The 19553-nt window shown below is 45.4% G+C and overlaps 1 protein-coding gene and 1 long non-coding RNA gene across 2 annotated transcripts in view; one reads left to right on the top strand and one right to left on the bottom strand.

The window, feature by feature from the left end:
• Positions 1-416: 416 nt before the first annotated feature.
• Positions 417-7526, bottom strand: LOC147711100 (uncharacterized). The gene is made up of 3 exons (XR_015295895.1): positions 7403-7526; positions 5235-5436; positions 417-2968 (listed from the first exon to the last, which is right to left on the bottom strand). It is a non-coding gene; the product is annotated as an uncharacterized LOC147711100 (long non-coding RNA).
• An 18-nt stretch (positions 7527-7544) lies between these two features.
• RCN2 (reticulocalbin 2) overlaps positions 7545-19553 on the top strand; it is a 176898-nt gene continuing 164889 nt past the window's right edge. The window contains exon 1 of the mRNA XM_086921907.1: positions 7545-7669. Within this exon, the coding sequence (XP_086778033.1) occupies positions 7660-7669 (10 nt within the window). The 5' untranslated portion in view covers positions 7545-7659. The remainder of the gene's footprint in view (positions 7670-19553) is intronic.

Below are 19553 nucleotides of genomic sequence, written 5' to 3'. Positions count from 1 at the left end.
ATGACGCGATCACAAACTCTGTTGCGCGTCGGCTTATGAGTGACGCAATGTCTATCTCTGCGCGTTCGGTGAAGTCAGCGCTGGGGATGGCTCGCGAGGGAAGCAGTTCAGGAGCTGAAGGGAAGAACGCTCGCGGCAGCTAGGTAACAACAGTGACCGTTGAAGGTGGTCGACGGTATGTGTTAAATTATAAAACGAGTAATAAGCGCTCACCTTCACAAATTTTTAGCGTGATAACAGTTGGTTGTAGAGAAGAGGTACAGAGGTTCAAATCAAATACACGGAGTTCTTTTGCGGTGAAAGCCGTTTTTTTTTATCCTGTAAACCACCGACTATGGGTTCCACAGAGTTGTGTCCTTTCTGGCCAGATACAAGTCCTTGTCGCCAAAATGTTGTAAAGATGACAGATGCAGATTGAAGCTTGTAGGTAGAAGGTTTATTCGCAGTACAGGATAAACAGCTTAACACCATCTGGCCCAGGAACAACTGACATGCTTATGATTCTTAACTAGAATCATAACAAAGGAACACACAAGGAATTCCAAATAATAAGCAGAGAAAACAGACTGAGCATAATAAGGCTATTTACAACATGTTTGCAAAATATCAAACAAAAAAAGACTGAGGAGGGGGCGAACTAACCTGCCCAATCACTAGGGAACAGTGAATGATGAAGATAAAAGTGAAAGATTAAAAGGAAATGTTCCAGGATTAAAAGATACACAGAAATAAAATGTTCTAATTTAGGGGTTATTAACTACAAAGCTATATTAAAGGACACTGAAAATAACGTGTCCGATTTAGCGTTTCATACTGCCCCATGTTTGTAAGCGCTGTTAATAACAATTATTGGGATTACCCTCATAAATACCGTTCTGACAGAAATGTAGAACCCAAAATTTTGAGCAGCATAAAGTGCCCGTGCTCTTAGAAAAAAAACCATTAAAGATTTGTCTAATGTTCTCTAAACTGCCCGTTACATAGCCAAATATAGTAAAGGGTATGTAATATCGATCTGCGCAAATGAATTCTAGTTCTGTTAGAAATGGCCAGGTGTTAAGTTACCTGTGAGGTCAGTGAAGACCTCTCATATTTACCAGGTCCCACCCATGCGCGAGTATCTCATTCAGTCCAGGTTTAGGTTTTGCATCCTAAATTTATAAAAGCACGGCTAGAGGACTAGTTACTAAGAATGCAAACAAAAACACACCTGGACGGAATAACATCAAACACACAGAGATGGGAAATTTGAGAGGCAGTAAAAACAAATCCTGCGGCACGGGTGAAGGCGAAACATTGATGGAGAATGAGTCTTTCAGCTGCTGGTAAAAAAGCAGTTTCACAGACGTGTAAAACCACGCGCCGCTGACTGCGATCTATGCCCCCTTCCCATTGTATCAACCGAAGAAATCCAAGTAATCGCTATCAAGGAATCGCTGTGTGACAGGTGTTCAGACCTCCCTGGTCACAGGCTGAAGGTAACCCTAACGGGGGCTACCATATTCAAACATTCCCACGCCAGAGGCGAGACATTTTTACCTAAAGAACCACCCAATTGGTTGGCAATAGATTCCGGGGCAGGCGATGATCACTTCCGGTGTAGGTGGTGTTTTTTTCTCTCTATTGTATGGGAGAGGGAGTCGTACCGTTCTGGGCGGGTCGTTTCTTTCTGACCAATCGCAGGATGTGAGGAGAAATCTAGCTACCAAGCTCCTCCCAGTGGCTTCTTTTTAACCACCCATCACTTAAAACCTTCTCACTACGCCCACTTCTGTCTTCACTTATTGGAGTTGAGGAGAGTCGAGAACAAAAAGAAGTGATGGGATTTTTTAGTATTCCCTGCCAGACAGGTCGAGGTAAGGCCCCTTCTGTCCGTGGAGTTTTGAATATTTGTGTTTACATTGTTTACCAGTGACAGCCCCAAATGATTCCTAAAGTGTCATGATTCCAGTGGCATTTTTTTGTGAGATGCGCCTAGCCATTATGTCTGTCTAATACTATACCTAACACAGACTGACCTCTTGAAGCCGTCTAGAAGAGCGTTCAGAACAAGTCCGTCTCACTTGAGGCACTTGCTTACCCATGTCAAAAAGGAAGATCATCCTGGACTCATCTGATGATTACAGTCAGGCTATTCCTGCAATTATCTGGGGAAGTCATCCCAAGCCATCCTGAAGTATGCCTGTAGGACAAAAAATGTAAATGTAATGACGAACCTAGACTCATCAGAAAAACTACAGTAGGATGGCGTTCTGATGACTTCTACTGGCAGGGAGCGATTACCACTTCCGGATTAGGGAGAATTATTCCAGGATGGGTTCTAGCTAATTTAAGGAGGACTGTCAATTATTCCAGGATGATCCTATAACCACTCCAGGATGGAAGTGGATTACTCTGGAATGATCCCATGACAGCTTCAGGATGGCTATTGATTACATCAGAATGGCCCCATTGTATTTTCAGAATGAGTGTTGATTACTCTAGGATGACGTGGTGAAAGGGGGGCATATTTTTGTCCTTGATATTTGGATTTAAGCGGGGACTCCAAGACAAGTTCATTTTCATGGTCTGATGCGTCATTTTTAGTTGTGGATTTTTGATGAAGGACACTAGCCACCCCTGCTAAAAGGGCCAGGTTTTCAAGTTTCTGCAAATTCATCCGCAAACTTGCATCACCAGGCTGAGAAGTTGTGCTTTCAGCATGAGCTTTGCTACCAACTCTTATATAATCCAGTCCACTGTTTGGCTTTTTTGTCCTTGCATCTTTTCTCTGCAATTTCTTCCTCTTGTAGTTCGCGTAACACCCTCTTAAGTCTACCAGCGCTTCCCCGATTGCCACAGTCCATTAACATCTGCTTTTTCTCCAGTGCCCTTTGAAGTAACATCTGTTTTAGACCCTCTGTTGTGCCAGAAAAGCTTGCAATTATCTCTTGAAAAATATCCTGATTCATTAGACACTGTTTCTTCACTAAAAAAAGCAAGAGAAAAAAAAATATATTTACATATAAACGTCAAAACAGAAAAGAACACATTGACCACTTGCAATATATCTTCACGCTCTAGCCATAATATATAAATAAAGAGGTATTGATAATAATGGACAAATGTACAATCTATCCATAACCAAGTAAGTAAGTTTTCCTTAATAGACAGTACACATTGTATGCCTGAACTTGAACCTCCTGAAAAAAAAAGTTGCCTAAATAACAAGCACTGGCGTTGCCAATAGGTCTCGCAGTAGGAAAGTTGGAGCTATTACAATTGCAAATAACAATGCCTTTTGCGTGGGCGAGTGGCGTTGCGTGTGCGAGTGGCGTTGCGTGTGCGAGTGGCGTTGCGTGGGCGAGTGGCGTTGCGTGGGCGAGTGGCCGGAAAAGAGCCGAAACTATAAGACTATTGTGTAAACCTAAATATCGTGCCTTTAATCATTGCCCGATTTTTCTGTAACACCTCAAATAACGTGCTATGATTATGGAACCTATTGAGTGCTAGAGACTGGCAGCATCGCAGTAGTACTTCTGTCTCAAGGAAACAGAAGTCTGGCCTTTTGGAGCGCACTGAGCCTCGCACGTGAAGGAGCGTTACATCTTTACAATCAGGTGAGACTTTAAGAGCACCTGAAGTGAGCAGCCGAAAGTGCGCACGCACTGATCACTTCGAATGCGGCCCTAATTTCGATTCAAATACCTTGCCACGATTACACTTGCAGACGGCTTTCTTATGACTATCGAAATCCAGATGCTGTTTAAAAAGAACAGCTGGCAAATGAAAATGCATGTGCATTTAGGAGTTTAAGAAATTCCGCTCCTGCTCAAAAGCCCCGGCAGTGGCAGCCTCCTGTCGACTGTGAAGGCGGCTGGATCTCCCTCGGAGCCTCCCATCATTTTGGTTACGTTTTTCCGCTCCGATTCAGGGCCTTCGGGTCTTTTTACGAGTAACTGACCCTGCCTAATCCATCTTTCAGGTAGGCAGGCGGAAAAGATATATAATTAGTAGTCTGCGGGGAGGGGGAGAGAAGGGAAAAACAGAGCGAGAGGGGAGAACATGGAAACTGGTGGAGAGCTTAGTGCAGAAACCGAGAAAAGAGTACGGAGAAGACAGACAACGAAACAAAGATGTGAAGAGGAGAGAACAAGAGGCAATCTAGACTACGTTGGAAGGAAAAATAAGTAAAGTGATGGAACAGCAGATGCAGACAAAGTGAGTGGAATCACAGGGGAGGAAAACAAAAAGGAGTGGGAAATAAACAGGAACTGGCAAGAAGTCGAAGGAGGGGAAATTCGAGACAAATAGAAGGAAAAAGATGCATGGGAGTAGAGACAAAGAGAAGGAAAACGATGCATGGGAGTGAAGAAAAGAATGAAGTGGTGAGAAGAGAGTGAAGTGGTGAGAACAGAGGGAAGTGATGAGAACAGAGAAATGAGATACACAGATAAAAGTCGAGACAGGGCGATGCGAGAGAAAGCAGAGACGCAGAGGTGAAGAGATTGGGGTCAAAGGCGAGACGTGGAGGGGGAAAGAACTGGAGAGGGAAACAGGCGTGGAGCTGGAGAGAGGCAACGGCAACAAGCATTGAATAAATAAAAAAAAATTAACAACAAGCGTTGGCAAAGCAGGCAAGTCTTCTGTGCTGAAAGTGAAACCAGCCCTCGGCATTGCTGTGGTGGGGGAGGGGGGCGGGGGAGAGTCAAGCAGGGAAAACAAGTTAAACGAGGTCTGGCAGGGAACAGATGTCCTGGGTGTGAAGCAGGGGGCGGGGCAGCGCTGGGGAAGCCTGTGGGAGGGCGATTGATTACTTTGATGTGGGGAGGGAGGAGAGCCTTTTGCGAGCCTGCTGCCGATGCGCGTGCATGTTTAATCACGTGGTTCACGTGAACTCCATGAAAACCGCGGGGCTGAAAGCCCGTGGTTTGAAGAAGATTTTCGCCACTTGAATTCTCGCTCCGCTCGATGCGCTTGCGCACATCGATAGGTCGCGAGACCTAAAAATAGTTTATCCAAAAATGGCTGCCTTATAGTAGTGCCACAAGCTAAACGTTTCAGTCCTTTTCATAAGTGTTACATATGTCTCTGGAGAGCAATCCAAGGCATATGTGGGGACATGCATGTTCATTTTTACTGTCCATTATTGGATTAATTAATCACAAAGTAGGCTTTTACTGAAACAGGTTGGTAATTTGTACCGTTATCCTGCAGTTGCAAACTAATTATAAAGGTTTACTTATTGGGCTTACAAGATGATTGGAACAGAATCGTAGCTTTAAAATCTCTCTCTTCGGTGATTGGCCGACCAGCTTCATCTACATTTTCGACCAGCCATTTACAAAGAACTTCCCCGGGATTGTCCAAAAGCAGGAAGTCACCATCTTTTCGAACACACACAGAATGATCGCAAGTGAAAAACAGGATGTTGAATGAAGCCATGATTATGTCCTGCTAGATATAAAAATCAGGAATTAGTTTGTGTGTGGTTTAAGTTTCAGAGGTAAAATACAAAGCATATCAAACTGATTAACAGATTTAATTGGAGAAAAGCACCCCAAAAAGTACACTGACCTGGTGCAATTTCTATCTAATATGCCTAGATTTTGGACTACAAAGAAGTGTTTGGGCATGCACTGAAGGCCATTGAAGAAATTACCTAATAATCAACTTTATTTTCGGAGAGCTAGAGTGTATGCTTAGGTCTTGCTGCTCAGGACAAATAGTAATAGCAAAGTAGAGGCATTATGAGAGAAATAGAAGAACTATCAATAAGTGAACTTTCACACTGGGGTTTGTGACGGGAAATCAAGTTACCTATCCCCACAGATGCATAGAGAGTCAGATGCCTGCTACCCTCTGCCCACCGGCACCCCCAACATGAAAGGACAAGCGATTAAAATGCAATAGGTTTCACCTTTTATTAAGCTAAAGATATTAGCTTTGCTAGTGGTATTGTACGTTAATTGTGCAATATGTAATGGCTTTATAAATGAAACAAAAGGCATTACAATGGCAAATACATAAAGCAAAAGCATTGGCATAGCCAATAGGTCTCCCCTCTGGGACCTTATAAGTGTTTTGCCAGAGGTGTTTGGAAGTTTGGTAAGAGATGCAATTTAACATAAAGGGATCCCATACCTCGTTGACACATGCAGTACCCGCAGTTCAAACGAGAAGAGGGCATGGGAAAACCCCTTATAAGATCTCAATCAATGGGGAAGGCACGCGTTACTGCAACTTGTGCGTGCTTTCACCTTAATGCTAGAAGCGAGAGAGCGCGCAAGGAGAGAGAGCGCGCGCGAGAGAGAGAGAAATGTGATTTATCTCAGGGCTCGATCCCTCTGCACTTTAGCAGTAGGTCAGGTTGTAACTGGATAATATATGGCTGGGATCGATAGTGGCAGATTTAACAAGACCTGCTTCATTTTTACGGAGATCTTAGCGGTCAAGGTAAATTAGCACAAACAGGGAATACGTAATTAGCCCTGTCTCAATAATATATACAAACGAGTTAAAAACATTGAGTGCACATGGAACGAAACCAGAATGATAGCCTGTTTTGCGAAAGTAGATATTGCAAGATGTTGGAATGCGTCGGACTATGTTTCCTAAATAGGGCGTAAACCTCAATTGCCACAGGCAACCAGGCCTTTCAATTACACAAATAGCAAACAAAATAAGGAACCAGCATTACAACGGCTAAGTTATTTGAAGCATTTATCCTTATGCTTTGAAACGCATCCATGAAAACTGCCAGTGTTTTAGAAGATGTGCTTCTCTGCACACTACACAGCTTGGGGAACGTGACCAGGATTCAACAATAGAGCACACATTCATTTAGTAATGAAAGCTCACTACAAGTTGCAAGGACACAAGTAATGCTCAACAATATACAATATTCACATAAATAAATGTGTTTAGCCTTCTTTGATTTACAACTTTTCAGTAGATTTAAAACTGTTCCATTTGGTCGAGAATATTTAACACACGCAGGTGCACTTGGAACCAACATGGGACCTACAATACACGGGCAGTAATTTATTTTTCCTTACGGCGAAGAACTTGCTGTAAAACACATTTTTTAGGCTTTTTGCAATTTTCCACAACTTACAAAAGCACGCACTACGTCACACATACACAAAAATACACATGCTCAAACACAAAAGGTGCATATTAAACAAGCAGGCTGGCTGATACAGACAAACATCAAACACATAATACACACACATTGCAACGCAGGCATTAATTATAACACGTACGAAGCACACACATGCAGGGAGCTGCGTCCCAATTTGCCCCCTTAATGAAAACTCGTGCTTTCCGAAAAACGAGGAAGCTGGTCTGGGACGGAAATTGAGCAGCTGGGACCGAGAGCGGAGGATCGATGCTGCTCTTTTTTAACAGCTGCAGCACTTACCTGAGTATACGCTGGAATCGATGAAGGAAGTGGAGTTGGAAAAATAAAGAGACCGATGCCAATCCACCTGTCCCTTTAATGGCCATTGCACTCACGCTAGTCTTCGTTCTTGCCGCAGACCAATGACGTCACTCCCGGCGCTCCCGATGTGCGTAGGCTTTTGCTAGAGGTCCCACCGGCTTCCGATATATGAAAAGGTGCGAGAGCTGCTCTCCATTGAAGACCTGTGGTTCGAGTCCCAGCCAGCCGGGAGACTGATGGTTTACAGTAGGTGATTTTGGCATTGTGTTCGAGGCAGCTGTGCTTTTTTAAAATGTATTTTAGTATAGTGATGGAGTGAATTCGGCAGTCAGAATGACGACAAAGCTTGTTTTCCTTTGCAAGACTCTATTCCTCGGGCCATGAGCAGGTCTGTCCTCAGTTGTTTAAAGAGTCTAACAATCGGATTCCACTAAACTATGTGTTGATGGAAATACGCTATGAAGGAAGTGCAGCCTGGGGGTACAGAAAGTATCATATCACAGCAGCGCCTCCCGGCATTCCGCATTCATAAAAAGTTTGGGGGTTTGTAGGGCTTTTGGATTTTAGAGCGTACATGGTCATTTTAGGGTTGAGGGTGGGTTTGTGTATTGGGGGGACAGGTGTAATTTAAGGGTTTAGAGCATGTTTGGGTTTGGGGTGCGAGGGTTCATTTTAGGGTTTAGGGTGTGTTTGGGTTTTAGGGTACAAGGGTTAATATTAGGGTTCAGTTTGTGTTTGGTGTGCAAGGGTTAATTTGGGGGTTCAGGGTGTGTTTGGGTTTTGGGGTGCAAGGGTTAATTTGGGGGATCAGGTTGGGTTTTGGGGTGCCAGGGTTAGTGTTGAGGTTTAGGGTGTGTTTGGGTTTTAGGGTACAAGGGTTAACATTAGGGTTTAGGGTGTGTTTGGGTTTGGTGTGCAAGGGTTAATTTGGGGGTTCAGGGTGTGTTTGGGTTTTGGGGTGCCAGGGTTAATTTTAGGGTTTAGGGTGTGTTTGGGTTTGGGGTGCAAGGGTTCATTTGGGGGCTCAGGGTGTGTTTGGGGTGCCAGGGTTAATTTTAGGGTTTAGGGTGTGTTTGGGTTTTGGGGTGCAATGGTTAATATTGGGGTTCAGGGTGTGTTTGGGTTTTGGGGTGCCAGGGTTAAATTTAGGGTTTAGGGTGTGTTTGGGGTGCAAGGGTTAATTTGGGGGTTCAGGGTGTGTTTGGGTTTTGGGGTGTCAGGGTTAATTTTAGGGTTTAGGGTATGTTTGGGTTTTGGGGTGCCAGGGTTACTTTTAGGGTTTAGGGTGTGTTTGCGTTTTGGGGTGCAAGGGTTAATATTGGGGTTCAGGGTGTGTTTGGGGTGCAAGGGTTAATTTGGGGGTTCAGGGTGTGTTTGGGTTTTGGGGCTCCCAGCTGCAGGAGGTCAGACGTTTATCTGCAATTCATTGTGCAATAATCCAACAGTTTGCATTTTTCTGGAAAGCTGAAACCAAAGTGGTGGACGTGCTCTTTAACCTCTTCCATGCTCGTGACGGAACCGTTCCGTCACGAGCCACGGATGGGCTGTGCTGGTGACCGAACGGTTCTGTCACGGCCCTGCCGCCGCGCCTGCGCGGCACGAATTCCGCGCCTGCGCTGACGTTCTAAAGAACGGGCGGGGCCATGACGGAACCGTTCCGTCACAAGCACAGCTCACCCGCGAGCCGTGACGGAGCGGTTCTGTCACAAGCACGGAACCGGCTCGCGGCCGCCCCACCCCCTTAGCGCTGCGGCGGAATAGTTGCCGCTGCGACGGGGTTAAATAGACAAACAATTCCTGTTAAAATCACCAGACGCAAAAACATCTTATTGAAAACACAATAGTACCTTTGAAGTATTCAGATGCTTATTTTCAAATCACCCCAAAGTCATCAGGAACAATGTCATCTTGTAAAGTTATCGGAGAGTCATTTACAAGTCATCCTCAGATCATCAGGAATAATGACACCTTCTGAAGTCAGCAGATACTAATTTTCAAGTCCTCCTTAACACCTTGGCTGCTAAGACAATTCCCCTCCTGTGCTGGAAATTGCTCAAGTCCATGCATCATGACGAACTCAGCTCGTCATAAGCACAGCTCCAGTGTGCCTCATGACGAGCTGAGCTCATCATGAGCAGCGAAGGGGTTAAATCATCACGAATAATGATGCCTACTAGAGTCATCAGGTACTCCTTTTCAAGTCATCCTTTAATCATCACGAATAATGACACCTTCTAAATTCTTCAGATACTCATTTTCAAGTCATCCTCAAATCATCAGGCTGAGCTTCTGCAGCTTGCTGATGACTTCAAGAGCTTCATGATGTCTGATGACTTGTTAATGACTTCTAAGGTAGTTGGAAGATCATGCAATGACTCTGGGATGGCTTCTAAAGTAATCCTGTTTGACCTGGGTATATACATGTCGCGGGTGCCTACTTTGTACAGAATGTCCATTAAAGCTGAATGTCCAATATAAATGGTTGGCTGGGTGGCCACGCTTATCTCCTTTGTAATGTGGCAGCCTCGAGGAGTTGGGTTTTTGTATGTTGCACAGTGGGATACATTAAGAATTTGTAATGAGTTAATCAACCCTCTGCATGGGGGCAGGTTAATCAAATTATTGGTGAGGGTTATCTGGATCAAAGGTCTTATGCGCAGTACCGTTGAGGTCAGATGCACCATACACGATCATTGGACCAGGCTTGGGAATGACCTTACAATACAGACGCAGGAAACATTGAAAAGCCAAAAATATATCATTGCATGTACTGTGCAGTCGTAGCTCGAGCGCAAACGTTGCTGCACATTTTAATTGTTTCTGTGAATGTGTAACATAAAATGCATGCTTTCATATGTATTCAAGGCTATGACTTAATTGTTAATGCAAAGCCAGGAATGTTTAAGACTATGTATGAGCAGTAACATACTCATTTATAAACATTCTGTCTTTTCTGCCATTCAGTGAAATATGAACACTAGAATCTGATCCGCGTTATTCTTCGTATGTCAAACTCCTCCATTTAATACCATTGATTTTGTGTCTCATCAAATGCATTTCTTTTGTAATATGTATGGCAAAGTATGCCTTTGGACAAGACTTGTATCCAGGGCTCTCTTACGTTTGTCATCATGTTATGTTTTTATTACTGCTCTGAAGCAGTCTCCTATGACTGTGACCATTATGCAAAAACAACAAATAAACTGAATGTTCTGAGTTGAAAGTGATATTGCTTTGGAGGTAATGATTTACTTCAAGTGAGAGATGGCTTTCAATTTCAGCCACATAGTGTTTCTGTCTGCCGAGGGGCAAAGCTAATCTGCCTAGTTAGCACTTGTTACAAACCCCTGAAAATCAATTTTTTTGGTAAATAGTTGGTGCAGGTGCTTTCAGTCGGGTATTGTGCTATGTCTGTCAAAGTTCACCCTGGATTGTTGCATGCCCTTCCTGACAAAAACACACACGCACTCTCTCTCATCTCTGCCTTAAAACTTGGGTAGTTTGAAAACTATTGTGTTTTCAGTACTCCTAACAATATACACTCATCTTAAATTACTACTACCTCCACTCATGTCCTCTTCTCACAATGTTTTCTAGCAAGGTATCCCCGCGTGACTGGTGGGAAATTTTAAGCTTACAACCCCCCCTACACCACCCCCTCAAATATTACTGACCCAGCTACGCCCCTGAGACCAGGCCAAGAGCAGGCCCGTTTGCACCCATCAGAGTCTGAAGGAGACCAGCTTGGCCATCCCTCTTTCATTTTTTAACAGAAGAACAATGTGTAAGTGCAATGGAGAAGAGACTGCCCAGAGAGGTGTCAAAACACCACCATGGCTTTTTAGAGCAAGCAGTTGAGGTAATTTCAAAGGAAATAGTACTGTCAAAAAGCGTCTTTCTATCAGCAGTAACCTGCCTGCCCCCTTCTACACCCCAGCTCTAGTAACAAGGTCCAAAGTCGTCATGGCTCTGCTGTTGACAAGAAAGGTTAAATTGTACATCCCTACAAAATCTCTGGCTCGCTAACCAACTTCTTTGAGTGTCATCTCTCTGTGGAGCCCATACCAAAGCGTAAGAGAAAAAATATAAAATCATTAAAAGAGACAAAAAGAGTAGTCGGGCCAATAGGAGTCAAGTAGACCAAGTGAAATCGGATCCAATTTCTTTCCTTTGCCTTCTAGATCGGATGTGTATAAAATTAAAATCACTTTTGGATAAATGTTTGTCTGTTATGCACATGCTTAGAAGAGATAGAGGGCCATTTAAAACGTATGGGGGATGGGAGGTCAGGGTTGGTATCACCCTCATCTAAAGCTGGTGCTGAAGGAATACGTTTTACGAGCATATTCCATAAGTGCAGCCTGTAGCCTCAAACTTTGAGATGGTAATTTTAGATTCTCGTTCTTGGCAGGAGTAATCTTGAATGATACCTTGATATCTTTTAAGCAGCTAAGTATCCATTAGCTTTTACAAAAATGTTTTTTTCTCAGACCTCTAAGCCCAGACGAGACGATCATAGCTTGCACCCATCTATGGAGCCCTGTTATTGAGGTTACTACTTTTCATAGGTTTGCTGTACTCTAAGATCTATGCTAATGACTGACATGGCAAGCTGAATAGATGACCCCCACTCATCGCCTTGCGAGGCAAAAGAGGGAGGAATAATAGCAAATGCTATTTGTACTACTCATTTGACTATTAGAATCGCCAGTGAGAATGTTACAGGCTTATTGTCGAAATTTAGCAATGATAACTGGCTAGAACATATTTGCAGGTCTGATCATATTTTAATGCAGGAACAATGGGCAACTACTTATTGTTATTGCGATTGTTATGTGTGTTTTACTGATCCCACAAACCTGTCCCCATCCGGTAAGGAAAACCCAGGCTCATTTGTTGGTTTAGGACTACCCTTCCATGTACGAAAACACCATTAACTGCTTCCTCATCCAAACGTTCCTTTTTATTTGGCCTCATAGCTTTAATTTGGTGGTGATAATTTTTTTTAAACGCTTAGTTTATGGGCAAATATAATTTAAGCTTTCTCTATCTGTTCGGTTTTATTGACAAATGACCACATTTATGGTCCGATCCAGGTAAGGGATATTTCCTACTGGTGGGGGGTGATTTTAATGATAGTTTGGGGAGCAGGTCATTGTACCTAAATGACAATCCTTTTACTTGCACAGACTCAAACGTTGATGTCATTCGTGTTCAGGAGCCTCAGGGTGTTATGCTGTATATTTAACTACTGGAACATGATCTGTTTTTGAATCCCCTGGCCCTGAAATCTCCAGGCAGCCCACTTTTGTGGGACATGGAGCTAACTCCGTTATAGATCACATCTTTACTGCAAAAGCTTTTTCTAAAGGATGTATTCCCAAGCATTCATAGCGATCACAATTTGCTTACTATTATAATTATTTCTGAAGGTAAACCATATGGTTAGTTTGGAAAAGAACAACATTACGAAGTGGGGCGTCATCTCGTCCCAACCAATCACACTGCTAACTTGCGGCAGTTTGGCTATAATTTGAAAAACGAAGGCAAAGAGTGTGAATGATTATATCTCGCCTACGCAGCGCGCATGCATAGGAAAGAACCTTTAGCCATCGCTTCACTTTTGCAGGCAAAAACGTGCACGCCTTGCATTGCTTTCAATGGCAAGGCGTGCACGTTTGGCGATTCCCTTGTGGGAGCGAGCTTTCAAAACCATCTGTTAGTCATTAACAGATGGTCCCTGCTCGCTCCCGCAAGGGAAACAGGTGCCTGCCCCCTCCTCTCTCCCCTCCCCCTGCTGCCTTTTGTCAAACTTACTCCTGCTCACAGCTGCATAAAGGACCCAAGGCTCCCAGCAGGCGACTATGTAAAGAAAGGACCCGAGGCTCCCAGCAGGCTACTATTTAAAGAAGGGAACTGTTCTGTTATCCATGGTGTGATGGGACGGCTGCACGGTGAAAGCGTCAACAGGCGCGCGCTACTTAGAAGGGGCTGGAGCAGTCTTCTAAAGCTTTGCCGGTCCGCGGAAATCTGGGACACCTGGCGCACTAGTGAGAGCGAAAGAAAGCGGCATATAGAGGGAATGCAGCGAACGAAACCTAAATCAATGACAATTATTCAGAAAACCTGAGTAGCGCTTCGAGACAGCTTTGTCAATGTGTGGAAGTGTAAAGTGCATTAAAAAAAACACATATCATGTTTCTTTCTTTCCCTCTCCACCGGACCCTTCTACTCTCAGTTTAGCTTTCATGCCACTCTCGCTTTTTCTGTCGGCACACAGCGCTTGGAAGTCGTCTACGGACAAGAAGGCGGTTCATTGAAAAGAGGCGGCATGGCATGACTCGAAAGGTGGGGAAACAGGACTGAAATGAAGATAATTGTCGGGTTGGGGGTCGTCTTAAACAGTGACGGGGGATGGGGGGGGGACTCGAGTGCACTACAGATAGAGTACCTGGTCAGAGAGCGCATGCGTCTGATAGATGAAGCGCAGTGCATAGGACTGCTGCAGCCATGAGCGGCGGAGGGCAGGGTGGCAGCGAGGGATGAAAGCGCCCCTGCCCCCGGCGTTTGTACCGTACCTTCCTGCACCCCATCCCGCGGGTCTCACGGGCGACGACGCCACTCTGCGCGGAGCTAGCACGGAGGGCAGCGCCGGGCACACTTCCACAAGGGGCAGGTCTGAACCTGCCCCTGGCTTTTGTACAGGGCGATGGTAGGGCTCCCCCCACCCCTGCATGCCAATTAACACCGCCTTGTCTCAAAGCTTCCACAGCCTGACTCTGCTCCAAAGGAAACTTTCAGTATCCATCATTTATGCGGAAAAGGTGGTGGCACAATCACATAATTCTAGTGTCACTGGTCCTGACGCAGTGCTTCTTAAAGAGCGTCTTCAACTCGTTCCTAAATTGCGGGAGGTTTGGCTGGGGTGTTCCTAAGGGACACAGGTGATTTGCCCTGAATCACAGGATATTGAGCCCACGTGAAATTCGAACCTAGTTCACCAACTCCAAAGTCACTAGCTCTTGCCATTATACCACATCTTCTCTTATCTTCAGTTATTGGAAAAAGTCATGAGTTCAAATCTGAATAAGGCAGACCCAGTCTTTCATTCCTCCGAGAGGTGGTAAGTCCATGTTTTACAGTATTTAGAAACTGCAGAATAGTAGCGTTTGGTGCTATACAAAATGCATTATTATTTCTTCTAGGTACATAATTGTTCTACTGGTCCTTCTCAGAGACTTTAGTGGCAACTGGAGTGAAAGACACTGAATTTCTATTACATGTAAAACACAGTAATAGCGAGCTGTTACATACGTAGAGCACTTCTGCCACTTCAAAACAATGTAATTTGCAGACACTTGTATTACCCAGATCTAGAAGCACTCAGTTTATCGACTTTGGAAGGATGGAAACTGAGTCACCCTGTGTTTGGGGTGAGTCTGAACCATCCTCTGTGGGCTGTAATTGGCTCTGAGAGTCACAGACACCTTCCTCGCCAGACATAGCAGGGAGATAGTCAGAGGTCCGTTCATCCTAGGGGTGATGGGGAACAGAAAGGAAACAAGCTAGAGAGAAGAGTCATGGTGGTAGAGGTCGGAGTCCCCTTGTAGTAGGGTCCCAGTGGGGTCTCGAATAAGAACCAATGCACAGTTCTAGAACTGGAGTAGGGTAAACCAGTCCCTGTGGATAAGGTATACAAACCAGCCGAGTAATGCAGCAAACAAGCAAGTCAGAGGACTTTCCCTCAGAGGACCTTTCCACCCAAGGTTGTGTATTTTTTTGGAAATTAATTATATTAATCTATACTATTAATTTTATAAATCGTGCTTCTAAGTATTTTGTGCAACAAGTTAAAGATTCCACAAACACTGCTGGAGGAAAACTCATGCCATATTCCACTGCATCAGGTCTGTCCGAAAAACCAGGAGCATTGTTTCTCTACAGCAGTAAACCAGGGATAAACCTGAAGAAAATGTTGTTTTCCTGCTACTGGTTTTGCAGCTGGATGGACCAAGGCTCTCCCAACACAGCCAGCTTTAAAGTAAGACCAGTATTTGCATAGCCAATAGGGCTCGCCTTTGGAGCCTTATAAGTATTTTAATATGCAGCACAATATCCTTGGTGCAACATAAACTGTTGCATGGCTAAACACTTATAATGTCCCAAAGGCGAGACCTATTGGCTATGCCAATGCTTGTTTTTAGTGGGGAAGGATGCAATGAATGATTGAGAATGAGTGCACGGAGATAAAGTGTGAATGAGGTTTGTGGGAGCGGAAGTAATGAATGCATATGCAAGAACAGAGGGGAAGTGGGAGAGAGAAGGAGGGAACCAGAGTGTTCGAATAGGTTTTTAGGTTTCGCCTGGCGTCTGCTGCACAGCAGCGTTCGCGCAGGTGAAATCTAATGTTAGAACAGTACTGCTTTGGTCCCGCCTTCTCTTCCATTGGCTAGCTCCATAAATGGAGGCTAGCCATTGGAAGAGAGATCTGTCCGTCATTGCCGGAGCAGATTCGTGGGCGTTCCGGCCATTTTTACTCATCCCGCCCCCTTGCGATCGTCATGCGGCGGAGGTTATTTTTGTTTTTTTTTAAACGCTCTGTTTTCGCCATTTTGGAAGTGTTGTTTGCAGGGGTAGGTTGCACGATGTCCCGCTGTCCGTTCCCGCCCCCCTCCCGCTGTCCGTTTGCCCGTTCCCGGCCCCCTCCCGCTGTCCGTTTGCCCGTTCCCGGCCCCCTCCCGCTGTCCGTGTGCCCGTTCCTGCCCCCCCCATGACTTCCTAGAGCCCGGCCTGACACGCCGCAGGACACTGTGCCAAAGAGACAAACACATTCAAAACACCTCGGACAAGCGGATTAACCCCAATTCGTCAGTTTTCTATTTCAATTGACAAGCCATTCAAGCCCGTCTTCCTAGCATGTCGAAATAAGCACGCACGTGGTTGGCTGTAGCTCGAAGCTGGCTTAATTTCATTGGATGACATTATTTCGCGGCAAGTGGATTGTGGCGCGAGTTACAGACGGCTTGTGTTAAAATCAGCCCCAGGACCAGCAACCAGCAACAACCAGGGTGAGATACAAAATAATGTCGTCTCCTGGCTTTTCGGGAGGTGCGAGCAGGCGGTGGCTTAGGTGGGAACTCTTGCATTTAGTGCGCACAAGGCCCACTTTTTAGAAAGATTAGGCCGGTGTTCGTCCTATTAGGGCCATACAATACGCTGCTGTTCTGTCTGTGGTGCACGATTGCGAGTTCCAGTCTAGGACGTATGAGGGCACGGTTCAGTTAGATCCGTTAGAGGTGTATGAGGGGAGTGCAGGCACAGCTCGAAGATGACTGCAGTTCGAAGTGTACGGGGTACTTCTTTACCTGAAATTATTTAATTCTTGTTAGTATGTGGCTTTTTGTGTGGGAGTGCGCTGGGTCGGCCTTTGCACTCCGTGCGAAATCAAATTTGGCTCTTTTATTATAGGGGTCCTACAGCTTTTGAGGAAAAATATTTCGCTACCTTCCGTTAGCTCGACAAATATGTTTTTTTTAAATTTTGTACCCCCGAAACGTAGTATCCTACATATAATCGTGGAAACGCAAGTATTGCACTGCAGAGAGAAAACTTGCTGTGGAGGGATGGCGAGTTCTCTGCTACACAAGACCTCCCTTGCATCCCTGGCGGCCTCGAGGCGCAATAAGCGCTAAAGCCCCCCATACACTCACCGGGCCTCTCTGGAGCGGCGTGGGCACAGCCTGGCTACACCCGCGGGCGCAGCTCTGGAAAGGATGCCCCACCAGCGGCTCCCTCGGCGATATTTATAAATGATATGATGATGCACCCCCGCCTCCGGACGGATCGTTTACACGTGCCCCCCTGCTCATGAACAGCCGTCCAAGAACACGGACACGTGCACACGGATGTCTCGCCCCCCGCCCTGCCCGCTCACAAAACTCCCTACAACTCTTACACACATGCTTCCTACACACAACCCAGCGCCCGCCTGGTGCACAAGGGTCGGGCTGGCACTTGTGCAACAGTGAAAACATTGAGGGGGCACTGGAACGCTGCCGTGGGGGGGGCTCACCACAAACTTTAGGGAAATTCCATCCTCCTTTTCTAAGTCCATCACCCTGCCGAGCTCTAAACCAAGCCCTGAGTCACTGAGGTGGGGGGATTCCTTCCACATTCCTGGGAGCCTGGGGCGCCGCGTGCTGCAGGTTTCTCAGTATTAATCTCCACTTTCTTACTTAGGAAATATTCAGACATTAAATGTCTCCAAAAGAAAGAATTAATCCCTTCTCTTGGTGGAGGGCGGGAAAGGAACCCTCTAATCTGATTCGGGTGCTGGGGAGGATTATTTTTTCCCAGTGATACAAATACAGCAAACAAGCATTGGCAAAGCCAATCGTTCTTACTTTGCCAGTGCTGTACAGACAAAGCGTTGGCTTTGCCACTGCTGGGGACGATCGCAGTATTTTGAACGCTCCGGTAACTTTACTGAGGACAGAATTATGCATCACGAGCAGAGAAACCAATGAAACCTCATACTGTGAGTTGTTACATTAACATATTCCATTAGTACAAAGCCATATACAAGCCGGTTAAACTAACTAGGGACGTTTTTGTGTGTGTGGCTCTGGGTGGGTGTGCGTGTGTGTGGCTCTGGGTGGGTGTGTGTGTGTGGCTCTGGTTGTGTGGGTGTGTGTGTGGCTCTGGGTGTGTGTGTGTGTGTGGCTCTGGGTGTGTGTGTGTGGCTCTGGGTGTGTGTGTGTGTCTGTGTGTCTCTGGGTGTGTGTGTATGTCTCTGGGTGTGTGGGTGTGGCTCTGGGTGTGTGGGTGTGGCTCTGGGTGTGTGGCTCTGGGTGTGTGGGTGTGGCTCTGGGTGTGTGTGGCTCTGGTTGTGTGGGTGTGTGTGGCTCTGGTTGTGGGTGTGTGTGGCTCTGGTTGTGTGGGTGTGTGGCTCTGGGTGTGTGGGTGTGTGTGGCTCTGGATGTGTGTGTGTGTGTGTGTGGCTCTGGGTGTGTGTGTGGCTCTCGGTGTGTGTGGGTGTGTGGCTCTGGGTGTGTGTGGCTCTGGGTGTGTGTGTGGCTCTCGGTGTGTGTGGGTGTATGGGTGGGTGTGTGTGGCTCTGGGTGTGGGTGTGTGTGGCTCTGGGTGTGTGTGTGTGTAGTAGTAATTGCTGTCTGCTGAGCTCATCCGTAGGGTACAATAGGTCTCACAATTGCGTGAGATAAAGCTAATGGCAATGTAAATAACAATACCATTTATTTATTTGTTTTCAAAACCAACACATAAATGCAAATTTTGTCATTTACAATGCCAATAGCTCAAACTTTTCCAAAGGCGAAACCATTGCATTGTAAATGCTTGTTGTAAATAGCATTGGGTTTGAAAGTCAACTGCTAGGAGAGATGGGTATGAAGAAGGGAGAGAATGGGGGCTGATGAGGGCATGTGACACATTGATATTGCAGCAAGTGAAAAGAGGGGATTGTCCGAGGTGAACCAAAGTAATAGACAGATGTAGTTGGGCCATGTTTCGATTGTGACAATGGAGCACTAAGTAAATGTTATGGGGGTGTTTAAACAACACTGTTGACATAGGGGCTGATTGTGGACATAGATAAACGGGTGGAAATGCAAAATGGCATTGCAATAAATTTTATATGAATTTGTGATGTTTAAGTGAGAAGTTATATTACGATCAGAAGTAATAATTGGCTATTGTTTTATTGTGATTTGTAGTGACCCCTGATGAAGGGCGCCCCAGCCCGAAATGCATTGGGTGTATTGAATAAACACTACCTTTTAAATGAACTCTGCATCAATCATGTTCTTACGAGAGGTCCGGAGGGGCACAGTTTGAACAGAAGAAATCTGGGAAAACGGCATAGAAAACCGCGTGTGAATCATAACATTCGATATTTAAGTAAATAGAAGAGCAAAATAGTTTGATTAAATGGATTACATGGATTATCGTGGAGATAAAATTATAGCCAAAATGGTGCAAGTTAGCAGTGCGATTGGTTGGGACGAGATGATGCCCCACTTCGTAATGTTGTTGTTTACCTGGGAGTCGTTAGGGCATGACACCACACCAGTCTGCAAGCACTCTGGGAACACTTGGACAAGTTTGGATAGTG

Source organism: Lissotriton vulgaris, chromosome 5 (genome assembly GCF_964263255.1).
Source record: "Lissotriton vulgaris chromosome 5, aLisVul1.2, whole genome shotgun sequence".
NCBI classification, from domain to species: Eukaryota; Metazoa; Chordata; class Amphibia; order Caudata; family Salamandridae; genus Lissotriton; species Lissotriton vulgaris.
Note: the sequence above shows the minus strand (reverse complement) of the source record. Positions and strands in the feature narration are given on the sequence as shown.